At 57.4% G+C, this 19,171-nt stretch overlaps 1 protein-coding gene across 2 annotated transcripts in view; it reads right to left on the bottom strand.

The window, feature by feature from the left end:
* The window catches only part of TTBK1 (tau tubulin kinase 1), a 42,134-nt gene extending 23,608 nt beyond the window's left edge, over window positions 1-18,526 (bottom strand). Inside the window, exons 1-13 of one of the 2 annotated variants that reach the window (XM_023624967.2) lie at window positions 18,286-18,526; window positions 15,101-15,262; window positions 9,731-9,878; window positions 9,352-9,425; window positions 9,005-9,145; window positions 8,086-8,190; window positions 7,577-7,642; window positions 7,026-7,118; window positions 6,819-6,944; window positions 5,307-5,461; window positions 4,109-4,340; window positions 3,674-3,852; window positions 391-952 (exon numbers count right to left, since the gene is read on the bottom strand). In XM_023624967.2, coding sequence (XP_023480735.2) covers window positions 391-952; window positions 3,674-3,852; window positions 4,109-4,340; window positions 5,307-5,461; window positions 6,819-6,944; window positions 7,026-7,118; window positions 7,577-7,642; window positions 8,086-8,190; window positions 9,005-9,145; window positions 9,352-9,425; window positions 9,731-9,878; window positions 15,101-15,208 — 1,989 coding nt within the window. In that variant the 5' untranslated portion in view covers window positions 15,209-15,262; window positions 18,286-18,526. The remainder of the gene's footprint in view (window positions 1-390; window positions 953-3,673; window positions 3,853-4,108; window positions 4,341-5,306; window positions 5,462-6,818; window positions 6,945-7,025; window positions 7,119-7,576; window positions 7,643-8,085; window positions 8,191-9,004; window positions 9,146-9,351; window positions 9,426-9,730; window positions 9,879-15,100; window positions 15,263-18,285) is intronic. The other variant, XM_070244586.1, reaches the window with a different exon arrangement.
* Window positions 18,527-19,171: the final 645 nt, after the last annotated feature.

Here is a 19,171-nt window from a genome sequence, read left to right as displayed (position 1 = left end):
CCCCTGAGCTTAGCACCAAGGCCCTCCAGGACCTGCCTCACAGCCTTGTCTGCTGCAGTGTGCAATCGCTGCACTGCTGGAGGACTGCAACCTCCAGGCCTTTGCACACGCTGTCCCCTGGGCCTAGGAGGCCTTTCTCCTTCTTTGTTATGGCTGACACTGCCCCAAGTGCAAGACTCAACTCAGAACTTGGAGGGGGCTTCCTCTGGGAAGCCCTGCCCACCCCACAAGCATGGTTTCAGACTCTTAAACCTGTCTACCTTCATCACAACCTGCAGCTGTTGGGGGCTGGTCGGTAGCCCCCATGGGGCACATGGGGAGCACTCCAGGCCGACAGGCCAGGACTGTGGGCGTCCAGGGGTGGGGAGCGGGGTGCAAGCCCAGCCTTACCTGTCTCTGTGGGCCTGTGGGATCCGACTCTCTCCTTCGAGGGCGGGGTCCCGAGTGCAGGGGCGAGTGGGAGGGGCTGCCGGGTGTTGGGGGCTGTGATGTCTCTGACCTCCCATCGGCCTGGCTCAGCTGGGGAGGGGGGGGCTGGGACGGCGTCTGCCGCAGGTCCTCCTCAGCCAACATCTGCATGCCGCGTCCCCGGGGCCGCACGGCAGGCTCTGACCCTGGCCGCCTCCGCTCCTCGCCCTCTTCGGGCAGTGGCCGCAGCTCCTCGGGCTCCTCGTCCGTGGTGCCCGACGTGCTGGGCTCAGCCCCCGGGGGGAAGTCCTTGAGCTCCGTCTCCTTGTCGATGATGACCCATTCCTTGCTGTCGAAGTCCTCCTCCTCGGCCAGCGGCACCGACCGGAAGGCGTTGCTCAGGGCCTCCTGCTCCACGGAGGCTGACACGTCCATGCGGCCACTGGCCTGCCGGTCAACGTGGCCCGTGTCCACTGACAGCATCTGAGCTGGCTGCGAGGAGCAGGCCTGGCGTGACGGTGAGCCGGGCAGATCCATTCGTGACCTGCAAAGCCACCCATGTGGGACTCAGTGCCCAGACTCTCTGGGCCCCCCAGGACCCCAAGTAGTTGGCAGGGTGGAGTGTGACGTCTGGAACCTCTGACCACAGCACCTCTCCCACCCTGGGCCCGGCCCAGCCACCTCCTGGGTTGTCACCCTCCAACCCTCCTCCCTGTAAAGATCTCATCCTTTCAACACACATTTTTGAATGCTTACTGTGTTCCAGGAATATAAACACACAGAAAATAAAACCTGGTTCCTGTGCTCAAGGAACACTCTCCTGCAGGCCACCCCAGGGAAAACTTGAATCCTCCTAGAGTCAACTTTATGCCCACAGCCCAGCAGGGGCTCCTTACTGCTGCTTCCAGGGCAAACACACCCACCTGGCCCGAGTTTGCAGATGGTTTTTCTAGCCTCTTCCACCTCCACTCTCTAGGCCTGCCTGACTGGCTTCCCCACCCCAGCAAACTCCAGTGGCTCCCAGCCCTTAGGACACAGTCCACATTCCTTAGTCTGGCACTCCAGGCGGTCAGACAGAGACCCAGTTTCCCTACTCCTCCACCCAGACCCATCTCAGATTCACTTGCTTTTCCCCAAATTGCCCATGCGCTCACACCTCTGTGCCTTTACGCATGCTGCTCCCTCCACACGGCCTGTCCTTCCACTCTCTGCGGTGGTCACTCGGATGTCACCTCCTGCAGGGAACCTTTCCATCCTGCATGGGTTTAGTTTGCCCCCTCAGTGCTCCCTGTGTCCCCCTGTCGTCACAGAGTGGAACACATGTGTGTTGAGGGTTCTGCCTTCCCAGGAGGCTGTGAGCTGGGCCAGGCAGGGCCTGGGTCCCAGCTGACTTTTTACCTCTGGGCGCTGATCCTAGCTGGGGATGTTATCTTAAATTGTGCTGTGAATCTCACTTAGCTTCCAGGGGTTCTCAACTGGGGGTGTTAGCAGCCCCAGGGTGACGGTATTTCTGGTTGGAGGATGCGCCCGAGGAAGAAGTGACCTCTCCCAAATGCGAGGGTGCCCCCAATGGGAGACTCAGCTCCACTGCGGCTGTGCACATTCTCACGCCCGAGCTGCGGGCAGGGGCTGACTTTCATTCTCCCCCAGCGTGGAGCCCCTGACAGGGAGGGGTGCAGATCAGAGCCACCTGTGGGGGCTCTCCCACTATACTCCCACCACAGCCTACGTGGGCCCTGCCAATTCTGACTCTACACAATATTTTTATTGGTTTGTTAATAAGGTTTAATAAAAACACGCCTGAGGGAGGCCACCCAGGGTCTTACATTTATACCGCATGTAAATGGCTGACATCACTTGATTCCTGAGAGCTGGTTTGTTTTGATGGACATGAAGGCAGAGGGTGCCAAAGGAACAGAGGGTCTGAAGGTTTGGGGGCGAGGTTGAAGAAGGGGGAGGCGGGAAATCCAAATGCTACATGCTTCATACTTTCTCCTGCTCCCCAGTGCCCCAGAGCCCCCGAGCCCCCGAATCCTCTGCCTCTCCCGAGATCCTGACCTTCCCTTCCACAAAATCTCCCCTCAGCCCCTCCTTTCCCCACCATCCCTGAGACAAGGGGTCACTCTGGGCCACACCAGTTTGCTCTTCAGGACTGTCTGTGTTCTGGACATTTCCCACCTCTCTTCTCCACTCAGATCCCCTCCAAACTGCCCTTCCTGTTTCTCCCTGTTTCCTGAACCCTCTGGGCTACCATGGATGAAAATGTGGGCCCGGTAGTTCAACCCATGTGAGTGTGAGAGTGTGGGTGAGCACTGTCGGCTCCCTGAGGATGGGCCCCCACCCCTCTGTCCTGGGGTCTCCACAGGGACTGGCACAAGGCTGCCCTGTCTCGGGTGTCTCCACACCACAAAGGGGCACTGTTCCCCGTCCTGGAGGTGGAATGTAGTTTGGGGCAGAATCCAGAGGAGGGGCCGTGGCTGAGGTGGGACATGAGGAGGCACACTGTGGGAGTGGAAAAGGACCCCCACCCCTGGGGATGGGCCTTGAGAAGAGACCCCTTTCCTGGTGCAGAGAAGGCCCCAGCCCTGCTGTAGGGTGAAGCCCCACCCAGAGCCAAGGGAGGGTGAAGACATCTCTCAGGGGCTCTCCCACCTGAGGTGGTCGCACCCACTAGACCTCAGGTGAGGATCTGTCCCGGGTCCTAATGGCCATCGGCCATCCAAGGTTAACCAGCCTCCTTTCATCCCCCATCCTAAAGGCTTGCTTTTGGCTCTAGACTCTCCGAGATACCTTCCTACCAACCAGGTCCCACCCAACCTTTAGAGCCCCGACCCCCAAAACTTGATCTGTTCCTTCTTTGAGCTGAGCACTCCCTGAACCCTTCTCCCAGGCTCCTCCCCCGAAGCTGAAGGGAGCCCAGTCAGCTGCTCTGAGGCATCTGTAATGAGTCTCTAGAGAAAGAGGCTCTGGAATCAGCCCACCTTCCAAATCACCCCTCACCTCCTCCAGGGCCTGGGGACCCAGCCTACCCCTCCGCGGCCTGCCCCCGACATGCCTTCTGGCATGAGCTGGACCTCTGCACCCCTAGCCCCTCTCCGGGCCCTGCCACTGACTAACCCAGCCTGACCCCAGGCCCAAGTATAACCCACTCAACACCACAGGGTACCCCTGCCACCACCTCACATCTGACCTTTCCTCCAGACCAGCCATGTGAAGGCAGAGGGGACCAGGGGGCCCTTGACCATCCCCCTGGCCCCAGACCCACCTCCTCTCATGCAGTTCCACCCGCCCATCCGCCGTGGACAGCCTTTCCGACTCAGGGCTGTTGACCCTCCGGTAGCGAAGAGAACGGACTGGGGTTGTGGGTGAGTCTGGCGGGGCACGCACTGGGGAGCTGGGGACCCCCACACCTCGGCTCTGCTCCTCTTCCACCACACAGGGGGTCTGCAGGAGAGGGGAGGTCCATGAGCTGGGACTGACAAGGCGGCTGTGGGTCAAGTGGTTTTCTCAGGGTAAAGGAGATAGAGGGAGGTTGAGGCAAAAAGATGCTAGTGACCCTGAGATGGGGCAAGGCCATGGAGGCAGGGCAAGCAGCTCATGGCTGGGGAGAGGGAGCTTGGAGGGAATGGGAAGGGGGCCAGGGAACCAGGGCCAGGAGCTGGGGAAGGCCACCCACACCGCTCTCCCTGACTGAAGTTACTTTGCCGATGTTGATCCGGAGTTTGTTCCGGTTGACATCCGTCTCCTCCCAGACTTCAGCCTCAGGACCCCCGGGGTGGGGGACAAGATGGGGGCCAGGGCCCAGCCCCTCCGGGGGCCGCCCAGGCAGGATTGGGGGTGCGTTCTCCTGGTCACTCAGGTGCTCGCCCTGCAGCACGTCCTCGGTGTTCTCCCGGAGCAGGTCCCCGGGCACCGGCGTCACATTGACCACCCTGGAGAGATCAGGAAGGGGCCATGGGGCAAGGCTGGCAGGGGTACCCTCTTCTACCAGCACAGGCCCTGGAGATCACTACTTCCCATGGGAGTGGACACAGGTGAGGCCCAGCAGGGGTGGGGTGTCCCTAGCCTGTCACCATCCCTGGCTGGCAAAGCCTCTGAGACCAGCCCATCCTCAGGTTGGCAGAGGGCTGCAAGGAGACGTGGCTGCCGGAATGGGCATGGCACCACCCGGCTCTGTCTATTTAGGAGGTCCCGCCGCTTCCCAGGCCCGCCGGAGCTCCACGCAGTGCACCGCTGGCTTCCTTCAGACCAGCAATGGGTCTAAAGAGAAGACTCTCTCTGGAGTTCCCTGACCAATGTCATCACAGCACTGGGCACCATAATGTGCCGGCAAGTCCCATTGAGTCTCCCTCCTAAGTGTGTACCTGGAGCCCCTGCCCACATCTCTCCCTGGCTCATTCGTGGGGCTGGCTGGGCAGCCCCTGCTCACTCTGGCCCCTGCCTGGGCCACCTCTGTCTTTGTGCCTGTCACATGGTTCTGAAATTGCTGACCCATCAATTACAAATATCTCAGACTCAACTGAGAGCACTTGGAGGGCAGGGGCTGCAAGTGTTTTCTCGGAGCCCCCACAGGGCCCAGCGCTGGAGCTCAAGACACGTTCACTGAGTGAATGCACATGAGCACTGAGACACAGGCAAACTGCGGGGCTCAGGGGATTTCCCCCAGGGCTCCCTGCTTCCCAGGAAGGTCAAAAACTCCAAATGAGGATGCCCGTTCTGTCCCCAGATTGAGGGTGGAGACGTGGCAGAACTTCCTGTGGTTCAAGAACCCCACTGGTGAGCACCAAGAACAGGAGAGACAGCCAGGAGTGCCCAGGTAGGAAGAGGAGGAAAGAGCTGGCTTCTGGGGAGACAGCTCCGGGCAGCCCCTACCCCGTGTCGCCCCTCCTGAGACTCACCCAAACATGGCTGCCGTCTGCCGGGTGTTCTGCTGGGGTGGGGTGGAGGTGCTTGTGGACAGGAGGGTGTCGGTGCCCGCCTTCTCCCAGTCAAAGGCCTCGTTCTCGGCGATGCCCCGCTCCTTCATGCTGTTCTCAAACACCGACATGATCAACTGCAGTGGGTGGGGGTGGCGGGAGGACAGAGAGGTGACCCTGGGGCTAGCTAGGAGGAGGGGGAAGTTGCTGGGATTGCTGGGGTAAGAGAGGGGCCTTCCAGGACAGGGATGGGCTGAGAGGGGGCATTGGAAGGAGAGCAGCACATTGATTTTAAATGAAAACATGCACACGATACACAAATCAGCATGCAAATTATCATCTCGGTTTAAGCCCCCCTGGCTGGACACAAGCCCTCTGAGATCTGAGCCCTGGTTACCATCCCAGCCTCCTCTGCCACTGCCACCATCTCACCAGAAGTAGCAGCAGCCCAGAACCACCAGCGGTTTCCCAAGCCCATCCCCTGGGGTCGGCCTCTGCACAGGCCGCCTCCTCTGCCTGCAGTGCCTTCCCCGCTCGTCCTCCCTCTGAAGCCACCTGATTCGCCCACTCACACAGCTCCCGTGGTTGGGCACAGAGCATCAGTTTGAACTGTTCACATGCCAATCTGCCAACTCTACATCTCTGGCAGTCAGCACAGGGCTCAGCACAGGGGGTGCTTGCAGCTGTGTGGTCTGGAGGACCCCATGAGGCTGAGCTAGGACTGGGGGGCATGGCCTCTTACTCCCCAAAGGAGGCATTTCTGCCAAGAACTGGGGCTCTGGGTTCAGGAGGTGGCGGGCAGTTGTGGACCCTCTGAGGCCCCCAGACCATCCCCTTCTGACTTAGCTCTCTCCAGAAGGCAGGGCAGCTTCTGTCTGCCGGCAGGACCCACTTCACTGAGTGCCCACTGTGTGCCTGACACTGTCTGCCCTCCCCGCCATGTGCAGCCGGGCACATAGTGGATCCTGGGCAGAACAATGCTGACGCTTCCCCATTCTCTGACCTGGGTCATGGGTCTCATGGGGTAATGGTGCCTTAGAAAGAGCACTGGTCTTGGAATCAGAAGATGTGTCTGGGGCCGCCCTGCTCCTAACCATTGCTATCAGGCCTCAGTTTCCTCATCTATGAAATGGGGACAATCATCCCACTTGGCCTCCTGCAGAGTTTTGATGCAAAATACTTGAAAGCACTCAGATTCATTCATTGTTAAGTGCTAGAATAATAACGTATGGAACGCGCATTATCATCAAAGGCTTGTTTTGAAACTTAAATGAGTTAATGCATGAAAAGCACTGAGAACTGGTAAACTCTTGATAAATCTTGGCTATGACTACTGTATACACGAGCGCAGAAGAGTTTCATGCAGGGGATGACCAGGGAGAGACGCTCAGGGCCAAGCCGGCAAGGGCGCGGGGCCACGGCAGGAAGGGGGCTGTAGAGACGGTCACCCACAGAGGTGTCCAGGGAGGCAGGGGCAGGGTGGCAGCCTCCCACCTGGTAGTCGGGCTTGGTGAAGTAGTCGAGGCTGGCGATGTGGTCCAGGAAGAGGTGGAACTCGGAGGGCATGTGCTTCAGCAGCATCCGGTGCTCGTACTTCTCCTTGATCATGCCTACCTGCTCCTGGAGGCAAGAGGGCACAGGGAGATGGAGCCCCAGCTGCCCTACTCCCCCTCCTCCTCAGACCCACCGCACAGGGCTCACCTTGTCCTTGATCTTCCTCCAAGGCAGCTGGCCCACTGCAAACTCCACCAGCATGTAGAAGAGGGACCACAGGTCATCGTGGCGGCCCATCTCCTGGGGGGTGGGGAGGCGGTCACCCACACTCTCAGATCCCTCCTGGGAGTGGGGCGCTGACCCTCCACTGAGGCACATCAGTCAGGGAGCCCTGACACCCAGGCCCCTATGGGCAGAGCTGGGGTCTCCCTGAAGCTATGGCTCCATCCCTGACCCACCCACATACATAGACCCCCCACAGTCAAAACTTCTGTCTGCGCTTCCTCGCCCCACAGAGATTTGTGGTGGGAACAGAGAAGTGGGGATCCCATCAAACGAGGAAGAAGGTGAAGTCAAGGGGAGATGACAGCAGAGCCTTCTTCCAGTCAGGGTCTGGAGTGGCAGCTTCCAGCCCCTGCCCCAGACTTTTCTCCGCACCTCGATAGCTGCCTGCCTGACCCTCTTCCTCAGCAGCATACTCTGCCCCGCCCTGTGCCCCTACTGCCCCCACATCCCTCAGGCCCGGCTCTGCCACTCACCCGGTTCTTGTGGGCATTGACCGAGGCATAGCGAACAGTCCCTCGAAACCCGGCCACATTCCGAGGCTGTAGAGGGGAGAACACCACCAGGAACCTCGCCCGCTGCCCCTGACCTTCGCCCCGTCTCAACCCTGCTTACCAAGCCTACCTCTGCCTGCTTTAGCCCTGATCGCCAGCCCCTGCCACGCCCCTCCACATTGGCCTGATCAGGAGCAAGCCTGACACACTGACCCCAGCCCTACACCTGCCTCCTGACCCTGCTCCCTGAACCTGCATCCATCCTTGACCAGAACAGGTAAACAGGTCACAGGCTGTGCACGGAGCATCCACCAAGAGCCCAGCCTAAGGGAGGGAGGGGACCAGCTCAGTGTGGACCCAGAGTCAGGTGACGCTGATACTGCACACAGGCTGTGACAGCTTAAGCAGCTGCAGGAAAAGCCTGGTGAAGGGTCCCCAGATCAGGGAGCAGGTCAAGGAGGTCAGGGGTCCCTGCAAGTGGCAGTACTCACGGGCCGGACATCCCCCGTGGTGTTGGTGTACTGCCGGGCCAGCCCGAAGTCCAACATGTAGCACTTTCTGTAGGTGGAGGGCAGCCTGCCCATGGCAAAGTTCGACTGTGGGAAGACGGCAGCTGTGAGCCCCGGGGCTCCACTCCACCTGGCCCACCTCGGGGGGCGGCAACAGCAGCTCTGGTGAGGGACCCTCAGCCCACCTCCACGCACATAAGTAAAACATCAACACGCGCAGCAGGTCACAGTTCCTCATCTGAGGGGCAGGGTGATTATTCTCATTTTAGAGATGAGGAAACTGAAGGGCAAAGAGCTTAGGGGGCTTCTCCAAGGTCACAGAGCAGTGCTGTCCCAGCCAGGGTTGAACCGACATCTGTCCGGCTCTAAATCCTTGAAACTCCCCAGAAGGGCAGCATGGCTTAGTGTGACCATCCTGCTCAGAGGCAGCCGGAGCCCTGCATTGTTCTTCCTGTGTGACCTTGGGCCATTCAACCAACCTTTCTGGGCTCAGTTTTCACTGCTTTAAATTGGAGGTTTTTTACACCATCAAGATCTAAGATGCCACAAAATCAACTACTTGGAATTCCTTACTGAGCCCCAGTCCCTTGGTCCCCTTCCCTCGATCCCTCCATCCTTCTGAGCCCCTTCACCTTTCTGGGTTCAAGGACTCTTCAGGCCAGGGGTGAGAGAGAGGATGAGGAGAGAAGAACAGAGAGGGCCTGGGCATGGCCAAGGGGCGGGCAGGGGGTCTCCTGGGATGCAGGGAAAAGGAGGAGATGGGGCTTGGGATGGAGAGCAGGAAGAGGAGACAGGTAGAAGAGGCTTTCCCCTCTCCAACTACTGATCTGGAGAAGACACCAGGGGACCCAGAGACGGAGAGGACGGGGGCATCTGCTTTGGAGGAGGGGGCAGTCCTCACCGGCTTGATGTCTCGGTGCAGGAAGCCCACGGAGTGGATGGCTTCAATGGACTCCAGGATCTGCTTGCCCAGCCGCAGCGTGGTGCTCAGCGTGAAGGTGCCTCGCGGCTGGCTGCGACGCAGGTCGGCCAGGTTCCGGCCCTGGGGTGGGGGGCGGGTGGGAGCCACCCGGCTCAGCTGCCATCCCAACCACCACCATGACACTCTGCCCAGCCTCACCCCCAAAGGCCTGCACCGACTCCCCACCCCTCCCGGAACCACAGTCTTCCCTCCCCACTCCCCACCCCAAGAGTCACAGCCCGAACTTTTGAGGGCAAGTGGAGGGAGGATGGGCCGTGAGGACTCACCTGGAGCTGCATCACTACATAGTTAAACTTCTCGTTCCGGCCACAGCCGATGAACCTGCACACATGGTCTTTCCCTGAGGGGCACACACAGGGGTTTCCCAACTCCTACTCCTTCTTTCTGACTTCCAGCCCTAAGGTGGGCTCCTGCGCACTCTTGAATCCTGGTCCTCCCAGTCCTGGCCCCATGATCACTTCTCCCACCACCCCCTGCCCTTAGCCCCATCACTGCTCTTAGACTCTGGTCCCATCTCACCCTGCCCATCACCTCCCCCCTTAGCCCCTGGCTCCATCACCGCTTCCCTCCACCACACTACATCTCCTCCCCACAGCTTCTTTCCCATCACCTCTTCCGTCCCATTCTCCTGCCCTAGGCCCGCACCTTGCAGCTTTTTGAGCACGGCCACCTCCATCTTGAGGACCTGCTTGGGCTGCTGGGCTGACTCCACTTTGAGGGCCACGTTCTCCCTGGTCAGCAGGTCCATGGCCTCGTAGATCTCACCAAAGCCCCCGCCCCCGATCTTTTTCAGCTACAGAGATGGGGGGAGGAGAATAGGGGACACAGGGGTCAGGCTGAGCAGCTCCTCATCCCACCCATTGCTGGGTCCTATCCTTCATTGATGGGGGCAGTGGCTATCCTTGAAGAGGAGGACCCCATGCCTCCCTTCCTTGCCCCACCCACCAGTGCCCCAACCTCCTCTCCTAGTGCTGGACACAGACCGCTCAGCCCCTGGGTGGACAACCATACACACACACACACACACACACACACACACACACACACAGAGCCAGACGTCAGAGCAGGCACAGGGGAGGGGTATGAGACCTGTGTCTCCATATAGACATGGGATTCTGAAGAGATGATGGGCTGTCATGAACCTTTTATTCTCTGGAAGAACAATAAATGTCACACTCCTCCCGTCCCCTGACTAGACTGAGCAACCTCCATCCAGAAGAAAAACTAATTTCCAGAACCTCCCAGCTTCAGGGTGGATCCCTCAGGGAACCTGGCCCTTCCTGCAGTTGGCAGTCTCCTGAAAGGTGTCACCAGAGAGAAAGAGTATTTCGGGGGGAGTATTTAGGGGACTCGGCACAGGGTGTTCACTGCCCGTGCCCGCTGCTGAAGCTCACAACACTCCCTAGGGGCCCGCAGCTCAGATGCTCGAAACCAGAGTGAGCCTCTCTCCGGGCAGGGGGCGCTGTGGGAGCCCGCTGGGAATGGGGGTTTGGAGAGACTCTGTCCACTCCCAGGGGGCAGTGCAGAGGTGATCTGACCCTCTGGGCCCTCCTCCAGCATCCAGGGCCGGCAGTGAGAAGGCAGAGGGGAAAACTATGATGGAGGAAGCATCGGCAAGGGGAGATGAGCAAAGCTGAGTTATGGGGAGGGATTCAAAATCATTTCAAGTCAGAGGCGCAGGGGTCTTGGAGAGAAAGGGTGCTGCCGGCAACGAGGGGGTGACCAGCGGGAAGGCGCTGAGCCCTCAGTTGGGACTCGTTTGGTTTAAGAAAGATGCGCAGCTCAATTGTCACCTCCTCGGGGATCCCGCCCCTCAGGAGTGGCCTGTCCTCTCTCAGCATCTTCCAGAGCTCTCACTTGCATCCTGTTGGTTTGTAACTCGCCAGCCACAGCTGGGCTTGCTAATGATTGGATCCAGGCTGCTCTGATCAGCCAGCCTGTAAACTCCTGACTCTGAGCCTCCTGCGTCTCCAAGCCCTCCCCTTAGTATTTGTTCAGCACTAGGATGCCCAATAAATGTTTAATGGTGGTTGAAACATGGGCATGGAGGGAGGAAGGGGGCAGGGCAGAGCTGAGGACTGGAAGTTCCCAGCAGGTTACAATTGAAACCATTCTAGAAAGAGAGAGAAGGATGAAGGGAAGATTTAGAAGAGAAGTGGAAGGCTGGTTGGGATCTTGAAGGTTCTTGTGCCCAGAAAGGAGACAGGGAAAGAGGAGGGAGGAAGAACGGGGAAAAACCAGAGTCCCTCTCGACTTGAGACGAAAGCTAAGGTCAGACGTCTAGAAAAAATTTCAGAACCAGGAGGGAACAGACAGACTCAAAGGAAGCAGTGGCATGTCTTCCTCTGGGGACCTTTCAACCCAAGGGAGATTCTAGTATCTTCCAGATTCCTTTATGGTTTGCTGTGTGGGAGCATGGAAGAAAGGGCAGGGGAGAGGGAACAACAACCACATCTCGGGTCCGTGCTCCAGACTCTCAGACATCCTCTCAGCTCATCCCCAAAGGCTCCTGACAACACAGGCGAGGAGGGCCATAGGGCTTGCCATTTTGCACAGAAGGAAGGCTAAGGCACAGAGAGTTAAGAACCTGGCTCCAGGTCACCCTGCGAGCAAGGAGCAAAGCCAGGTTTCATTTAAACCCAGGCCATCTGATGCAGAGACCACGCTGTTAACCACTATGTTCTAGGAACAGTTCACCACACTGGGATTAAAAGTGGGAGGGCTGAGGGGCTGGCCCCGTGGCTGAGCGGTTAAGTTCGCGCACTCCGCTGCAGGCGGCCCAGTGTTTCGTTGGTTCGAATCCTGGGCGCGGACATGACACTGCTCATCAAACCACGCTGAGGCAGCGTCCCACATGCCACAACTAGAAGGACCCACAACAAAGAATATACAACTATGTACCGGGGGGCTTTGGGGAGAAAAAGGAAAAAATAAAATCTTTAAAAAAAAAAAAAAAAAAAAAAAAAAAAAAAGTGGGAGGGCTGAGCTTCAAGCCCAGGTCCGCTAGGCTCCAAAATCCTGACTAGAGATGGTGAGGAGGGCTCGGGGCGGCCAAGACATTTCTGACATCTACTCCCCAATTCCCCAGGGTGTCCAAGGGTATTTCTCTACCACATTCATTTCTGAACAGAGACTATTTCTCCTTCCTACGTCCCCTCCTTACCCCCCACCCATTACGGAACCTCCCTGGGGTGGGAAGCGGGCATCTGCACCCACCCGCTCACCCAACACCCCTCCTCCCCACGCCCTCCAGCCTGGGTGGGCTTATCCATCAGGCACAGTGGCTAGGCCCATAATGATATTTTTAGGGGGCCATGAAAATGTTCTCATTTCTTTTAAAATCAGAAGGGAAAAAATAAACTTTTAGGTCAAAAAGAAAATTTTAATACATAATATTAATTCATTCCTCTTTATACCAATGAAGTCATAAAACACCATTTTTAGTACTTTATTATGGAGGAAGGGACCCACGAAGGCAAAAGTGCCCAGGGCCCATGAAAGTCACAATGCCGCCCTATCCACAGCCCCGTGACAGGAACATTCTCTCAACCTCCCCTTTGCCAGACCCTATTCCTCCCCTCCTAAATTTTTTCACCATCCCCTCCCCTACTGAAGGACCTCCCTAAACTGGAGGAGAAATACGACACAATAGGACCAGCATTCACTTAGGAAGAAGGAAACCTGGCTTCTCGGCCCAGCTCTGGGTGACCTGGGGCAAGTTTCTTAAATTCTCTGAGCCTCCATTTTTCCTGCTGTGTAAAATGAGACAGGTGGACTAGAACTGGTCACAAAGACTCCTCAGCATTATGGTCCTGATTCTTGGATGGGCTAATCCTTGGGAAGCAGTATAGCCTTGTGACCATTGACCCAGTAGTCGGACAGACCTGGTTCCAAGTACCAGTCAGAATCAGAACAGTAAACAATAATCTCTGTGCCTCAGTTTCCACATCTGCCAAACAGCGATAACAGCAGCATCTACTCCGTAGGTTGTTGAGATAATTCATTTAAGGCATTTTGCACAGTGCCTGGCAACAGTAAGTGCTCAGAAAAGATGCTCAGTTTCTATTATTATTATTATTATTATTATTGTTTGCTATTCTGATTCTGAGAAGCACCCCTCAAAAAGAATAAAATGTGATTATTATTTTTTATTTTTAAAGATTGGCACCTGAGCTAACAACTGTAGCCAATCTTCTTTTTTTTTTTCCTGCTTTTTTCTCCCCAAATCCCCCCAGTACATAGTTGTATGTTTTAGTTGTCGGTCCTTCTAGTTGTGGTATGTGGGACGCCGCCTCAACATGGCCTAACGAGCGGGTGTCACGTCCGCGCCCAGGATCCAAACCCGGGGCCACTGAAGCAGGGCACACGAAGTTAGCCACTCGGCCATGGGGCCAGCCCAAAATGTTATTATTTTTAAATACCCACCCACCGCCACAACCCTCATTCTCTCCTGGCCACAGCCCATCTCTGGGCAGCTTGTTCTTGGTTCCTGAGCTCTGCTCACATCTCTGTCCCACCCCGGGGAGCTGGCTGAGGGGAGGCATCTGACACCCCACCCTCTCTAGTTCTCCAGGGGCTGGGGAGGGAGTGAGAGTAAAGGGAGGTCAGCCTGGCAAAGACCGCAGGCTTGTCCCCTTCCCCCACCCCCTTCGCCATTTCTCTGCCCACTCACCTCCCACCCGTCCCTCAACAAGCACAGGAAAGTTCTAACCCAAACTCAGCATGTGTACGAACACCACCTTTTCCTCACATCTTCAGTGCAAATGTCCTTCTCTTGTGCCAGAGGACCCAGGGGGTCTTGAGGAACACGCCTCACTTTGTCAGACCCTCATTCTTTTGATTACTGCCCTGGCTCCTCCTCCCCCAATTTCTGTCCCCTTACCCTCCCTCTCAGGAAGTCCTCCTCCAGGGCCTTCCCTGAGCTCCCTGACCCCTCCAATCCCTCACTTCCCCCTAGTCCCAGAGACATCTCTGACGACGCTGTCACCTTTGCCCCTCTCCCTGGGCCACTAGAGGACCTGCGTGCTGGCTGGTTGTTGCCATGGAGACCCATTTGAGCCCAGGCCCCGCTCTCCTCTCAACGCACACCCCTGGTGAGATGAGCCGTCCCCCTAGACCGCCCCACACACAAGGGCTCGGTGTAGACCTGACCTATGCTGTTTTCCCTCCCTTCCTCCTGGCTCCCCACCCTGGTGCAGACCCACAAGCTCACACACACTATCACCCCACAATCCACCCCACATCTTCCCACCCCTAAAATGATAAAAGGACGAGAGTGCTCTTAAGCAACGGACCAAAATGGAAGTGGGACAGGGATTGACTTAACAGTAGATCCAGCCCTGCAAACACTGCTTCTCCCTCAACCCTCACATGTCCCCCTCCCATCCAGGCCCGAACCCCCAGGAAGCTCAGACTACAACTCCCAGCAGGCGGAGAAGCCTGAAGTCCTGAGCTGGAGGAGCAAGGCACGCTGGGAGATGGAGTCTCGGCATGTTGCACCTGCCGCAGGAACCAGAGAGGGGAGGAGGATGGATGGAGAAGATGGAGTGCGGATGCGGTGGGAGCAGTCCGCAGAGCATCCTTCCCCGAACCCAAGCCTTTCTGTCCTCTGCGGAAGCGGAGGGACACATGCTCACTCACTGCCCTTCTCCAAGGTCCGGCAGAGAAAGAACTCCCTCCTCCACCCCCGCCCTCCTCCCCCCACTGAGCTCTGCAGCTCCTGCTCCGACATCCAACCAGGAGTTGTTCCAGGCTGGGCCCGACCAACGTGACCTAGCGGGGAAAGGGGTGAGAGAGGGAGGGGTTGGAGAGAAGGCACTGGGAGAAAGCGATTGTCCACAAGTGTAGGCAAAAATAATGACCTGCAAGCAGTATGCAAATAAGCTCAGGGGCACCTCCCTCTTAGAGTAGGGGCGCTGAGGGCACCTGTTTTCACAAGTCTCCAGATCCTCTCCAGATGCTCTCCTCTCCTCCTCCCCCCGCCCCTCCCTCTACCCCGCTGGATCACTCACTCACCACCTTCCAGCGATCCTTGACCACGTAGTTGGCCGGCAGGATGTCGGCCTGCTCCCCTCCCCCACTCATGTTGGTTTCGTCCTTAAGAGCGGCTGCTAGGCACTGCATCCGCCAGCCGGAGGGAGGGGTGTCCGCAGGGCCTGCCCTGGGAGGGCCATCTACCTGGGGGAGTGGGAAGGGACTCTGAGTGGAGCAGGCTACGGACCTAGGACCACCTTGCGGATATGGAGGAGGGGAGCTCCGTTCTCCTGGCAGGCATCCTTCCCCGGCCCACTGGGCAGATGCTCCAGGGCTTACTGGGGGAAGCAGTGTGTAAACGCCAAGGTGGAGGTCAGAGGAGAAGACAGAAATACTAACCACAAGAATGGAGATGCAGACTACAAACTGGAGATGTGAAAACCAGCAACAGGACACACATGTTGATGAAAAACAGAGAGGAAAATGATGGTGAACAGGCTGTGGGGAAAGCGTTTCCCAAAGAGCCATATGCTATAATGTAGGGGAGACTTGCTGACCAAGGGGGCATACCAGACTCGGACCCATGCTTGGGTAGGGGGGACCTGGGCCAAGAGGGACCAGTCTGAATGACTCGATCTGTGGCCCCGCAAACCCACACCTTCCCTGTGCCACAAAATGCCCATGGAGCTGTGCATCTGAGGTTTATTGAAAGGGGAGACCCGCTGACCAAGGGGTGACCCATGGGAGACGCATGCCAAAGTGATGGAGACCTGCTAATCAACCATGGGAGATGTGATAATCGGAAAATGAGGAGATACCCAACAGCCCCTTGAGAATGGTGCTAAGCGAGGAGGATGCAGCTGCTGAGAGGCACACACCATTCTCAGGGCTGAGCCCAACCCACTGACACAGCCATGGGGTTGGGAAATGAGGATATGAGTGATGGGGTGAACATAAGGCAATGGGCTCAAAACATGGATTTTAGAGGGAAGATAGCCCTGTGGCCACTCTGAGGGAGAGAGGCGGGCTGAATTAGGGGGAGTTGCAGACAGCAGGAAAGTGGGAGTGGCCTAGCAGAAGGCCGGAGAAGTGACAGAGGGCAGCCGGTCTGGGCGGGCATGGACTGAGACAGCCTCTGACCACAGCTTTCTGTGTATGCTGAAGAACCAACAAGAAGGAGCACAGCTCTTATCATATTAGGACAGGTAGAAGTTGGATATCAGAGAGAGTTTCCCCACTGTGAGGGTTGGAGAGCCAGCAAGTGTTACCCAGGGAGATGTAAGGGTGTGCACTGTGTGTGTCCGTGTGTGTATCTGTGCACGTGTCCCTCCGTGTACATATAGGTCTTTGTGTGTCTTTCTGTGTGTGTCTGTTTGCGTCTGTGTGTGCTTGTGTGTGTTTTTGTGTCTGTGTATGATGTGCATGTGTGTGGACAGGAGGCCAGGAGAGACGATGTTTTGAGATCTCTGCCAATCCAGTACAGGATTGGAACTAGGATCTTGTCTTCTCTTCTTTTACCCTACACTTTTTATAAGCGCACTGCTCTGCCCTTACAATGACCCCGGAGAGCTGCAGATGGAAGGAAGTTACTCAGGCTGGGTGTGGGGGAGGTGGAGAGCAGGAAAGTGCCTAAGGTATCTATGGATGGCGTGGGCACTCCATGGACCTGTCTTGCCTTGGGATGAGATAATTCCCCAGGGTGCCTGTGTCTAGCCACAATACAGGGGACAGTGTGGGATGGTAAAGGTGTGGCAACAACCTTCAACAGGTCGTGGTGTGCCATGAAGGCCATGTAGAGAGGGGATCTTCATGGGGAGGGACACTGTCACTTTTTTTCGTCTTTCTTCAGATGACTCAGCTGACTTTCCTCCAAACCACACAGCATCAGAGGATCGGAACCAGGAGGGTGTCAGCCAGGTCTCTGCCCTCCTTCTGCCAAAGTGGCGCAGGGGGCGTCAACTCAGAGGGCAGCGAGGGCAAGGGCAGGGTGAAGGGAGAGACGAAGGGAGAGAGGGACAGGGGGTCCTGGAGTCAAGGCGGAGGAGACAGGTTGACGACAAGACTGAAGAAGCAATTGAACCAGGAGAGAGGGAGTCTTAAGGAGTTGAACTGGGGGACCTCTGGTGGGCCTTCCAGTCCTGTGATGGTAGATTCTATAGGTTAATGAGGAAAATTTGGGCCCTGCTCCCATTTTATAGATGGGCAAACCTGGAAGGAACAGGTGAGCTGAGAAAAGGGAGAGTGGAGGCAGGAGGATGACGAACCTCTCCCTATCCACTGTCCTTCCCGCTCTGCCTCCGAGGACTGCGCTTAGCTCAGACCAGGGTTGGACGACAGAAACACAAAGATTTTGGCTGTCCCCTGAGGACCCTTTGGGTGTGTGGAGGCTTGAGAGCGTAGAGGGAGAGGGCTTGTGGAGGAGGCTTTTATGAAAATCTGTCAGAGAGTGTGCATATATGTGAGTGTGGGGCTAATATGTGTGTGTGTGTGTGTGTGAAAGAAAGAGAGAGAAAAGGGAGACAGAGAGAGACGTATCTAAGTGGTTAGGAGCTCATCATGGTGTGTGAATGTAGGTGTTGATGTGTAACTATGCAAGGTGTGAGCCAGGTGTGTGTGGAAATCTGGGAGCCCAGGTAAGGAGAGGTGATGTGACCAGTGAGGGGTAATGGGAACAGGTGAAAAGAGGTATGGAGGGGGGCAGAGGGGAATGGAAAGGTCAAGGGATGACAGGATCAGAGGAGGGGGCTGAGTAAGATAGAGACAGAGAGATCATGGTGACAGGTGAGGAAGTGACATGACCACAAGAGGGGTTTCTGGGTGACAGTTGAAGGGGTGAGGAAGTAGGTAAGGTGGCTCGTGGGAGGAATGGAGGGACTGAGGACAAGGGAGAGAGGCTATGGAGCCAGCTGAGAGCGACTTGTCAGGGGTGACAGGAGAATGAAGCCATAGGGACAGGGGACAGAGGTGAGAAGTGAGGAGCAAACCCCCTGGAGGACAGGTTGGAGAGGGTGGGTATGTGTGCTAGGGGGCAGGGAGCGGTTCCAGGCCTCGGGATGCGGCCCAGGCTGTGTAGGCCAGCGTCCCAGCTCGGGCGGAGACGGCACAGGGAGGGGGAGCTGGAGAAGGCTGCGCTGGGAGGTGAGCCAGGCCCGGGCGGGATGAGCCCACAGGAGGAACCCCCTCCCGGACCCCCGCTCGGCCCGCCGGCCGGCCCCGCCCCGCCTCACCTGCTCTGTGCCCGCTGCGGCTGCGGCTGCGGCGGCGGAGGCAGCGGCTCTGGGCGGCGCATCCCCCGGGGCCGGGGCGGGGCGGGGGCGGGGGTGGCTCAGTGCGGCGCTAGGCGGCCCGCTCCCTCCGGCGGCAGCGGCGGCGGCGGCAGCCTCCCGACCGGGACCATCCCGGCCCGGCCCGGCCCGGCCCCGATCCTCCTCTGGTGACGGCGGTGGCAGCGGCAGAGCGGGGAGCTGCCCACAATGCACTGCGCCGCCAGCATCAGCACCAGCCCTGACATCACCGCTCCACCGCCCCGGCTCTTACATCACCGCCCTTTCTCTGACATCACATTCTACTCTACTCCCTTCTCTACTCCTGCAGCCCTAAGGCTCTCTCTCGGATGATCCTGCTCTCCTCACTGGTTTCTGCATTCCCTTGACCCCCATCCCTCAGCAGGGCCCCATTATTCCTTACCTGTCCCTGTAAACCTCACCTGTCTCTATCACCCTTTATTGTCTCCACTCCCAGCATGTCCCTGTCCCTCCTCACCTGTCCCCATCAGCCTCAACTGATTCCCCCACTCCATCCTCCATATACGTTCATCTGACTTTCTTCTAAACTCATTTCCCCTCACCTGCACCAATCCTCCCCTATGTCCCCACCCCCGTTTCTTGTAACACCATCTCTCACCTATGATGCTCACTTCACCACATATACGCCTTACCTCCTCTATCAACCTGGCCCTCTCTTTCTTTGGCCCTTCCTCCTATCTGTTGACAAAGTCTCTCATCGTTTCTTAATGATTACCAAATAAAATGCACACTCCACTGTGACATTAAAAGGTCTTCCCAACATGGGTGATAATACCATATAGAGGCTCCCACTACTCTTCTGACAAGT

Source organism: Equus caballus, chromosome 20 (assembly GCF_041296265.1).
Source record: "Equus caballus isolate H_3958 breed thoroughbred chromosome 20, TB-T2T, whole genome shotgun sequence".
Classification (NCBI taxonomy): Eukaryota; Metazoa; Chordata; class Mammalia; order Perissodactyla; family Equidae; genus Equus; species Equus caballus.
Note: the sequence above shows the minus strand (reverse complement) of the source record. Positions and strands in the feature narration are given on the sequence as shown.